Source organism: Salvia splendens, chromosome 6 (genome assembly GCF_004379255.2).
Source record: "Salvia splendens isolate huo1 chromosome 6, SspV2, whole genome shotgun sequence".
Taxonomy (NCBI): domain Eukaryota; kingdom Viridiplantae; phylum Streptophyta; class Magnoliopsida; order Lamiales; family Lamiaceae; genus Salvia; species Salvia splendens.
The window spans coordinates 35,565,185-35,576,915 of NC_056037.1; the positions used below are offsets into that span (position 1 = coordinate 35,565,185).

An 11,731-nucleotide genomic window follows, 5' to 3' on the forward strand; every position below is an offset into this window, starting at 1 on the left:
TCGCGACGGCTGTTCAACTATATAGCGACGAATTTGGCGGAACGTTACCGGTGCTTCACCCTCCGGCGTGATGCGGCTGGCCGGATCGGGCTGTCTACGCAACAGAAGTGCACCGCTGCAATTCGACAGCTTGCCTACGCCGGACCAGCGGACATGTTCGATGAATACCTACAAATGGATGAGACGACTGGCCTCACGGTGCTCAGGCAGTTCTGTAAGGGGATCCGGGAAATTTTCGGTGGGGAGTTTCTACGGAAGCCCAACCCGGATGAGTGTCAGCGCCTACTGGATATGCACGGTTCGATGCACGGGTTCCCAGGAATGTTAGGAAGCATCGATTGCATGCATTGAGAGTGGAGTAACTGCCCCGTGGCATGGAAAGACCAGTTCACTGCTGGATTCAAAAGCAAACATCCAACAATGATTCTGGAAGCCGTTGCGGACTACCGTCTGCGGATCTGGCATGCGTATTTCGGTGTGGCAGGTTCGAACAACGACATCAATGTTCTTCAGTCATTGCCGCTCTTCAACGAGGAGTGCCGGGGGGAGGGTCCAGAAATCAGCTTTGTAACCAACGGTACGCAGTACAGTAGGCCTACTATTTGGCAGATGTGATATATCCGCGGTGGCCCGTATTCGTGAAGACTGTCCGCCAACCGGTTGGACCGAAGAAACAATATTTTGCACGCAAACAAGAGAGTGCTAGGAAGGATGTTGAGCGGGCTTTTGGTGTCCTCCAATCGCGGTGGGCTATTATACGGTGTCCGGCACGAGTTTGACACGAAGATGATGTCGCAAATATTATGTTAGCTTGTATCATATTGAAGAAGTGTGGACGCGCAGTGGAAACATGTTAGTGATTTGTACTAGATTAAATGTAGTGTGTAATTTTAATTTTAATTTTAATTCGTATAGTCGTGTTCTTCTAATTACGTATAGCCCGATAAATTTGTTCATAATTACTTGAAACATTATAAAATGAAAGTTGATTATAAAATTTGGGGGCTATTGGAGGTGTCCACTATAGTGGCGGACACAAAATTTTGGAGCTATAGACAACAAAACTGGGGCTATGGATAAAAACTGGGGTGGGGCTATTGGGCGTGTCCGCCTTATGGTGAACACTCTTATGAACATGTCCTGTCATGTAAAGTAGAAATTTGAAAGTAAGAGATTCAACTCCAAATACATTTTATCCCACATCATCTAATATATTCAAAAACTGTGTGTTGAACAAAAAGATACTCCATCCGTTCCGCGGTAATTGAGTCATTTCATTTTGTACACTCATTTTGAAAAATGATAATTAATAGTTAAAGTGAAGAGAGAGTAAAATATGTGAAAAAATAATGTTAATAGGAATCTTATCTACATTATTCACTCTCCTACTTTGCTTTTTCTCCATTTTAACTATTTATTACTATCATTTTTCTAAAATGAGTGCAGAAAATAAAATGACTCAACTACCACGGAACGGAGGGAGTACTAACCGAAGCACGTCTATTGTTGTAACACTAATGTTTTCTTTAAAATTTCTATTTATTTATCCAATAAAAAGGAGGATGGAAAATCCAAAATAGCAGGGTAAGGGAGAAAAACTGACTAAATCACCTCATGAATCGCTTCTATAACTAAGCCAGTCTACTACCCTGACAAAATCTCATTCAGAGCTAGCACGGCCCTAAAACGACATCGTTTCCCTCTCTTCTCACCGCCACCCAACTTGACACCAACATCTCCAATGAAGATGGTGAACTTTGCCCGCCCTTCAAGTTTCTTCACCTCTCATCACTGATAACCAGGCAGGCCATTTCAACTTTCGAGCATCAGTTCGAAAGCAGACGCACACATTAACAATCCCCAGAGGCAACTGACACTCCTTCAAAGCTCAAACATTCAATAGAATGACATAAGGAACTCAACAAACATTATTTTTAAGAGCTGCACATCAGGCAAAGATTCAAACAGAAAATAACAATGTTTCCAGAAACAGTCACAAAGATATGATATGTATATATATCCATTTATCTAGCACCAACTCCTCATAGACAGACAAATTTCAGATAAGGATGTACAGAGAAGACGCATAAGTTGTAACAACTATCAAATCAAACCAACCTGAAAGAAATTAATACTCTATCAATTTAATATTTTTGATCTTTTAGGTGTGGAGCAGTTCTTCCCATCATCTTCATGACATAAGAGTTATGGGCATACCCATTAGACATTTATACGGTAACAACTCTAATTAATATATTGAGAGACCCATTTGAAACCATCACCATAGCCCATTTTGCGCACTATGCTGCACATGAATACCTCCAGAGGGCGGCGCACATTACTATCTTCAAGATTAACCTTCCCTTTTCCAGTTGTCACACCATCTAAGCCAAGGTGATAGCGCAATTCTTCTTCAGATGCAGCATATGGTATGTCAATCTTGTTTCCCAGAACAAGAAATGGGACAGTGGCAAGGGCCTCATCAGAAAGTAGTGCATCTAGTTCTTTCTTCGATTCTGCAAAACGCTCCTTGTCATAGGCGTCCACTAAATAAACTACAGCATCAACCTGCAGGACCATAAGACACAATTGTTATTATATAATAATATATCTCATTAGGTTTTAAAGTGCTTGAATCGAATACTGACTATAAGAATATTTTTTTATCAAGTTTAGCACTTCCTTAGGTGATAATCTAATCAAATAGTTTGTGCTTTCCTAGAAAAATATTTAGATTCACTTATAATGTCAGATCCATATGTTTTCCCTTGTCAAACTTCTTGACTGGATACATTTTGAAGAATGGTTTCAATTTTTCACCCCATCACAACTTAAGGCTGATATATATATTGATCAGACTGCAATAAATATGAGTAGTCCAATCTCAGTAACAAGTCTTGCACTCAGCAGTGTCTAAACCTATTAAATATCTGAATTTGCTTTTTACACGTGTTGGTCTCATAATTTTCACTGTACATGTTGAGGTGCTAAAGGATCTAAGCTTACCCCCCCCCCCCCAAAAAATCATCTCATGAAACCAATCGGTAAAACTCTAAATTGTACCAGTGAAGCCCAAAAGTAAGAGCTAAAAAGAAGGCGGAGCTTTCACTGTTACATTGGCACATTATGTGTTTACAACATTTTAGCTTATTAGTTATTACTGACACAACATGGGGATGAGCTAAAGACGTATATTCACCATAGCAGTTCCACTACCAGAAGTATCTTTAATCAGGGATAATCACCTCCACTAGCAAAGTTTCAGGTAACAGAAAACAGAGAAATTTATTCACATTACAAAGCCCAAATATGAACAAAACACTACTAGCTTCATAAATTCATCTATTGCACGATATTCGAATCACTCAAAACCATGAAAACAACAAGTAAATCAAAATCCAAATATGACTTGAAGAATTCCAGGAACACAGATGAAACTTTAGAGACAATCCCTAATTTCTAGCAAAACATTCTATAAACGCACCGTTTACTCATCGACTGAAGATGGCGAAACAAATATCACAGCAGCGCATTAAAAAACACAATCACAAAAATAAACTGAACAAACTCTACCTTAGCGTAATAGTCCTTCCAGACTCTACGAGCGATCTGATGACCTCCTAAATCGAAAGCTTTGAACTTAATTTTGCCAATACTGAGCTCCTCCGACGTCGGATACTGTGTCGGCTGATGCTGCACTAATCTCTGAATGAAACCACGCTTTCATCATCAGGATCCATTAATCAAATCAATTAATTAAAAATAAAAATAAAAGAGGAAGAAAGAAAACCTCATCCTTAAGCATGTGGAGGAGCGTGGTTTTTCCGGCATTATCGAGGCCGAGGAACAAGATCTTAGCCTCCTTCTGCCATAAACCGAGAGAAGCCAAAACGCCGTAAAACCAGTCCAAGAGAAACATGGGCGATCGGCGGCGGCGGATCTGGTTTGATTGAAGCGTAGAAATTGATAGTGACGGACGGTGGTGGTGGAATGGAATTTGGGGAAATTAATAGAGTATTTATTTTAAATATAAATTGCGTGGATTTTATGGCTCAGGTCTGACGGACGTCAAATAGCCGTCAAATAGCCTTCACACTGCCACATCATCAGCACTACAATTCTCCTGCCACATCAGCTTGCCACATCAACTGGACATCAAATAGCCATCAAATAGCCTTCACACTACCTATCCACATCACTAATAACAATTATATAATTTAATTTACACTTGTATCAACATACGGAATTTAAATTACGAGACAAATACGGAAAATTCGAATAATAATATTAAAATTTTTTTATTACATTAATATAAAAAAAAGTACAATAATTAAAAATATTACATTTAAAAAATTACATAAATTTGCATAAAAACTACCGCCTTGCAGTCCTCAGCGCCCACAACTCTTCAACTAAATCATTTTGCAGTCGAATATGAGCCTCCGTCTGACGCATGTCGGCATGTGCTTGGAGGAGGGCTTCTTCATCGTGCGGTACCCCACCTCGTACGTTGGCGGTGATGACGCCGTGGCTTGGACCTGCTTCATTATCGTCGGTGGCCCAATCAGTCAGTTGTACACCTTCATCTTCGACGATCATGTTGTGCATGATAATACAGGCATACATTATATCAGCAATGCAGTCGACATGCCACAAACGCGTTGGTCCCTTAACTGCAGCCCATCGAGCTTGAAGCACACCAAATGCGCGCTCCACGTCCTTTCGCGCCGACTCCTGCCGCGTCGCAAAGTAGGCCTTCTTCGGCTCTGATGCGCACCGGATCGTCTTCACAAAGACGGGCCACCTAGGGTATATCCCATCCGCCAAGTAGTAGCCCATATCATGCTGGTTGCCGTTGGCGACAAAACTGATGGCCGGACCGACGCCCTGGCACTGCTCGTTGAAAAGGGGCGACGAGTTGAGGACGTTTAGGTCGTTGTTCGAACCGGCTATCCCAAAATACGCATGCCAAATCCACAACCGGTAATCAGCCACGGCCTCGAGGATCATCGTGGGATTTTTTCCCTTGTAGCCGGTCGTGTAAAACCCCTTCCAGGCAGCGGGACAGTTCTTCCATTCCCAATGCATACAATCTATGCTGCCTAGCATTCCCGGGAACCCGTGCTGATCCCCGTGCATCCGCAGCAAATTCCGGCAATCTTCGGGGGTAGGCTTTCGGAGATACTGATCACCGAATACTTCGATCACGCCCTGGCAGAAATACTTCATACATTCGATGGCAGTCGTCTCACCGATGTGGAGGTATTCGTCCCACATGTCTGCCGCGGTGCCGTAGGCCAACTGCCTGATTGCCGCAGTGCACTTTTGAATAGGGGTGTGGCCGGGTCTGCCAACCGCATCGTGCCTGAAGCGGAAATACAGATATCGCTGCTCCAATTCGTTAACAATACGCATAAATAAGTCCCGCCTCATCCTAAAACGACGCCTGAAATGGTTGGCGTCAAAACGCGGCTCCTCTGCGAAGTAATCTGTGAACAGGCGCTGATGTGCAGCGTCATGATCACGATGCACCACTTGTCGACGGTGGACAACTGGTCGTGGGCGAGGTGCCGCCGGCTGCATATAACTCTGCATCCATCGATCAACCTCACGGCTCGTATAGGCATCAAGCTCTTCGTTCATCATACGCTCGTACTCATCCGCATCCCCACCACTACCACCGGCATTACTCATTTCTTAAATTGATCTTGTACAGAAAGTAAGGTAGAGAGAGAGTACTCGTTAAAACAAGTGGTGCGAATGAAAATGAGGTTCAACGCGCGTATATATAGTGTTTTGCGAAAAAAAAAAAAATATTTAAATCCGACGCCGGTTTGGCGCCGATCCGGGAGCCACAATGGCGCCCGTGAGGATCGGCGTGGGAACCGGCGTCAGCGCGGGAATCGGCATGGCGACGCCGATTTTGACGCCGATTTCGCCCACGCCGGTTCCAATGGTTCGGCGTCAAACCGGCGTGGGCGAAAAATCGGCGCTCCGGTGGTGACGCCGACCATTGGAGATGCTCTTAGGACTGAGCCACGTAACCACCGCCTCCCTCTTTTTTCTTAACCAAATTTCATTAATATAATGGGAAATTGGGATTGCATTAATTATCAATTACGACTAGATTTCATCAAATTTAGAATGTTGAAATTTAACGAATATACATGTTGCTATAACATTATCGAAATACTATCACAATAGCACGCCTTTGTTGAGGCTATGGTCGTGGGCCCACAATTTGTTAACATTAATAACATCACCTTCACATATTCGAAATATATAGTGGACAAATAAATTTGTAACAAATTTTTTTAATGGTCAAAATTTAACTAGACACAGTACATGAATAATTTCTATCAGAGAAATGCGAGCACAAAAAAAAAGAGTGAATAACATTTATAGAGTTTCATATACTATCAGCAAATAATTCAAGCATCTACAGTTTAAGTTATCTAGCTAAGCTTCCCGTCTATGACAACAGCATATTATATGTGACACTATGCATCACTTCAGCTAAGCATCAATGAAGCGAATGTCGAAGGTGTTAGGATGGATCTGCCACACGTTTAAGGCCGCGTACTCCTCTAAGCATTCTTTGAGTTGGGCTTCGCTGTATCCCTGGTTAAATCGAGATTCAGACAATCAGATATTTCAGCATATAACACCATAGAATTGAAGCATTCCCAGCGGTATGAGTTTAGATGAGGGAAATGCATAATTTCTATTTCTCATATAATCAATTCACTTACTACAATGAATGATTAATCAGAGTAAAGTTCAGACTAAAGGTGTCACAGGCAACTTGTCAAAAAAAGAAGAATAAAAATGGGATGGCTTGGAGAAACTGACCTTTCTTGAGATCCAGTTGAGCGCATGGGCATAGCTTACGTCCGTTTTGTTAGCTCTTGCAGCCTCATCACGTAAGATCGAATAGATATCAGATATTGCATCAAGACCAGACCGTTGGCGGTCATCTGAATACAATGAGAACTTTGACATTTGCATTAATCTAAGAGCCTCATCCACATCACTCTGAGCTACATTGTCAGAGAATCTGAGTCTTGCCAGAGCCTGAAAAAACAAATTAGAGACTATACGTGTGAAGCTAAGAGACAGCATTTTAATATTGTAAACAGCAAATTAATATTGGGAAACAAAGATTGTTTAAAAGGTTGAAAACTTTGCTTTATTAAGCCACAAAACAAGATGAGAGAAGCATATGCTGTCTGATTGATAGTATTCTGTAAAGGAATCAATCATGAGCAAATCTATTCCAAATATTCCCCTTCTTACAATATTTCAGCATCCAATAAAGAAACTTACAGCTGATATCCTCAGAATACTGAGAAGAGTTCTGATAGTTGTATACGTGTGTGGAGCGTTTGATTTTGCTTCTTCCTGCCTGATAGTTGAATATGCACTAGCTATATATTCCTCCAAGTCCCTTGGTACAGCAGGAGACAATTTTCGTGCAGCTGAAATATATGCCCTGATATCACAAGGCATTTGATTAACACGAGAAAACAATTAACTTGTAATAGATATGAGTCAGAGACATTGACGACCCTGCATCCTAATTTACACATGATATGGTTTGCAAACTTTAGCTCAAGGTGAGTAACTAACACAACTTATTTTTCAACAGTGAAGTTACTGCTACTTACCTAAGGAGAGATGGCTCAAGCGGAGTGAACCCAAGATCTGGCGATTCTTTTGCTTGGTGTACATGGAGAACATGCCGAGCCATTTCAAGATCAGTATCCATATCTGCTCGGTCTAAGATCAACCACAGAAGATCAAACCTTGACAGAAGAGCTGGAGGAAGATTAATATTCTCAGCAGGTGATCTCCTTAGATCATATCTACCCCTGCAACAGAAGAAACTTATGTTGTGAAACATCAAAGTCACACTTAACTATTAGAAACCACTTGATGATTATAGTTCCATATCAACTATTGAACTAACTTAAATAGATTCAATGTGTAATACAAACTGCATTGAGTTTACAAAAATAGGTACCAGGCAGGATTAGCAGCAGCAAGAACAGCAGTTCGTGCATTCAAGGATGTAGTGATTCCAGCTTTAGCAATGCTAACTGTTTGCTGTTCCATTACTTCGTGTATTGCTGTACGATCAGATTCCTCCATTTTGTCAAACTCGTCAATGGCACAAATACCCATATCCGCAAGTACCTGATAGATATGGTGGTTAGTATAACTGTACAATGGAAGAAAGAGATATCCCAATGGTTTCAATGCAAAAACATCCTCACCAGAGCTCCACCTTCCAAAACCATTTCATTTGTCACTGGATCCTTCATAACAGCTGCAGTCAGACCAACTCCACTACTTCCCTTGCCAGTTGTGTACACACCTCTTGGTGCAACATTGATTATGTGTTTCAGAAGCTGACTTTTTGCAACACCGGGATCACCCATCAAACATATGTGTAGGTCTCCTCTAATCTGCATTGTATATGAGGGAACTTCATTTTACTAAAGTATGATAACGCAAAAATGACTTAAAAATATCAGACATGATACAGATTCTAAAATATATCCGTGCGCTAGGAGATTCATACATCCAAGTGAATCATTGGAACATCATAGAAGTTTAGCGGGAGCGAGCAAAGGGAATCTACACAGATAGTACCTTCATCCCATCTTTTAATTTTCGATGAGGAGCACCGACTAGGAGAAGAAGAAGTGCCTTCTTAATATCTTCATGTCCAAAAATTTCAGGGGCTAATGATCGTGAGAGTTTGTTATAGATATCACCATCCTCAGCTAACCGAGCAATCTGCTCCTCCTCCTCCCCTCTAAGGTCATAGCTGCATTTAAAAGATCAAATCAACAATAAGGTTGTCATAGAACTTATTGTGTTCACGAGTTGAACAAATGGAACTCCACAAAATTCCTCTGTACAAACTGGCAAGAATGATTCATAAAATATCCGGTAAGCTAGTTGTTTTTTAATTAGATGATTATTTAAGTTGCTTGTTGAGCCCAGAATCAGGAGTGAATCTTATAGAACCAAAAAATAACAACATTGAATTGCTCTAGTTACTTGTTTCCATTAACAATGAGTGAAGGTGGAATGATTTTATATAAAAACAAAATAACAAAACTCTGTCAATGTCCATTTGGGTTTACTAACCATAGTTTATATAAAAAATAACACAAATTTAAATTTTTAAAACTCTGTAACTACACTGTATTAGCTGAACAGAACCTATCTGTGCAAACAATAGCTATTATGTAATTTTATTTTAATAACTTCAGCACATGCATGTAGCAAATTACTCAGAGCTAATACCTTAGATTATTGGACATGGAAATTTATGGAATTGATGCAAATCTACAAAATCTTACTCTTCATATTTTTTCTTGAAGTGGGTGACGGACATTGCATCCAAGTAAGTATCAGCAATTAAGCCAGCTCGCATTGCCCTAAACCCAACATACGGAATTGGGAGAAATATTCCTGACAACTCTACAACATCACCAGGAGAAACCTGAAGTATTATAGATATTATTAAGTGTAAAGGTTAATAAGGTTGTGAAAAACAAAACATAACTGGAACAAAAGTAAAGCTCAAGAGAAGGATAACATTGAAAACGAGGCAAGAGGGAAATCATATGGCCAAATATATCAAATTGAGCTTTAATACGAGGGAGAACAGATTCTTATACAAATGAGTCTTAGAACTTGTACACCGGGAGAAAAATCCGAAAGGTGCGATTCAAATAACATAGGTACTCATGTCTGTGTCATTTTATATTAAAAGATGCCACAGCATGAATATGCACTTTGAAGTCTGAAACACTTTACAAGACATCAATGAGCATCAGCTCTCACATTTTCCCCCAAGTTTACTAGTGAAAGGTTCAAAGAACCTAGGTACCCATATCTGTGTCACAGCTGTCATAAAAGATCCCATGAAACATATGGCACAAATAGACAAATCCTGTACAGCATGTTCCCAAAACAAGGCTTACTACTATTACAATGCATATCTGCTAAAAGTAGCTCTTAATTTTTAATCACTAACCTTTCTAGTAAGCTCTCCTCTGAAATGCACCGTCATTGATCGAGGAATGTGACCTTTTGGAACATGTTCAGCTAGTTCTTGCATTTTGGCCTGAAAAGTATATTAGAAAGTTTAAGGGCAGATATACTTTCAGAGGGGTCTTGAGCCTAAGCCACAATGAAATGCAAACCTCCTGAAACTTCAAAAATTTCGATGCTCTGAGTTGGGGAATGAGCTTCCCTTTTGCATGGTTTGTTTTGCATTGTTCAGAAACACAATCAAATAGAGGCATAAATACTCGAGCAGTAACTTCCTGTGTCACATGTAACAATTTTGTTATCAACTAAATGAGTCAAAAGGATGACAGAACTCATTATCAATTGGGAACCAAAGATAAAACCTGATAGATTTCAAATCCACACTCCTCACATGTGTAGACAGCAACCTGCATTAGCGGTTTGACATCTGAACATCGTGTCACAATGCCAGATATCCTTACAAGTTGACCAATATATGAAGCTTTAACCTCCCTTATCGTGAATGGCCTCCCTTTTGGAGATGCCTTCACATAAACTTCGCTGATATAACAAAGACAATGTTACTTCCACATTTCCTTACAAATTAGCAGACAAGTAAAACTCTCCATTCTTCTTTTTCTTCTTTTGGACTCCATAACTACCAACAAGTGACGACACTAGACACCGAAACACTATTAAAAAACGCAGAAGATGCAAATTGGCGCTAACCCAACATTGTTTCAAAATATCCCAAATTACTGCATTCAACCAACCATTTTCTGCTGTCATAATTGGTATGCCATTAAAGTATAGGTACAATGTTTTGACATCAACTACCAATCAGCAGTGCTAACAGATTAAAAGATTAATTAAATTAAAGCAAATAGTCAAGCATCAAATACAACGTGATCCACAAAACTTACTAAAATCTTTTAATTTCAGGAGGCATCTTCTTTTGGGGGTCAGAAGCTCCACCGGAGTCATTTTCGTCGACAACCCTCTGAGTCATAAAAACATCATCTTCGTCATCCGGAAGCACCTCAGTTGGTTCTGGCAGCAGCTCATCAATTGCATCGGCAAATATCCCAATATATCGCCGTGTGTTTTCAGTGACGCGCCGGAGAAATTCCTCATCCAAATCCTTGTACTAAATTTTTCCAAACAAAACCCTAAAGTCAGAGCTATTGCACCCAAATTAATCGGACTAACATACTAAGATCATAAACTTTTACATTGAGTAGATCTTCGAGCTCGATCTGGACGACCTTACTTTTCCGATTCGCTACATCTTGCTGGGAAAGATAGCAAAACGAATTTGTCAATTAAAAATGGGGGAGGGGTGATAATCAATTCATTAATGTAGTGAAGAAGCAGGGAAATCTCACAAGGATGCCAAAATATTTGGCTTCGCCGCTCGCATCTGCAAAGTTAGCAAGGAAATCCTTGGCGATTTCTGCAATTCAGAATAAGATCTAACATTAATAGGCAAAACAAATAGACGCACGATAATGCTAAGACGTCCGCGGTTGCCTTGCCTCTATCTTGCTTGAAGTCAAATTCGTTCATTGCAGCAACGTCCGCGTTTGCTCGATTGTGTGTAGAGAGAGTGACAGTGATGAGCAGCTGGATATTGGCGGCAAATGAAGATGAGGCAGAACGTAGAGAAATATAGGGTGGAAGT

The 11,731-nt window shown here is 40.5% G+C and overlaps 2 protein-coding genes across 2 annotated transcripts; both read right to left on the reverse strand.

Moving 5' to 3' along the window:
* Nucleotides 1-2,119: 2,119 nt before the first annotated feature.
* Nucleotides 2,120-3,995, reverse strand: LOC121809846 (GTP-binding protein SAR1A-like). The gene is made up of 3 exons (XM_042210668.1): nt 3,791-3,995; nt 3,574-3,705; nt 2,120-2,568 (listed from the first exon to the last, which is right to left on the reverse strand). Exons 1-3 carry the CDS (start codon nt 3,917-3,919, stop codon nt 2,245-2,247), a joined length of 585 nt encoding a protein of 194 aa, XP_042066602.1. The 5' UTR covers nt 3,920-3,995; the 3' UTR covers nt 2,120-2,244.
* A 2,390-nt stretch (nt 3,996-6,385) lies between these two features.
* LOC121809433 (DNA replication licensing factor MCM7-like) lies at nt 6,386-11,712 on the reverse strand. Its single transcript, XM_042210054.1, has 15 exons — nt 11,586-11,712; nt 11,436-11,503; nt 11,283-11,342; nt 10,974-11,197; nt 10,434-10,611; nt 10,224-10,346; nt 10,055-10,144; nt 9,375-9,517; nt 8,656-8,833; nt 8,277-8,468; nt 8,024-8,196; nt 7,668-7,871; nt 7,327-7,492; nt 6,853-7,074; nt 6,386-6,621 (listed from the first exon to the last, which is right to left on the reverse strand). Exons 1-15 carry the CDS (start codon nt 11,614-11,616, stop codon nt 6,517-6,519), a joined length of 2,157 nt encoding a protein of 718 aa, XP_042065988.1. The 5' UTR covers nt 11,617-11,712; the 3' UTR covers nt 6,386-6,516.
* Between the last annotated feature and the right edge of the window lie 19 nt (nt 11,713-11,731).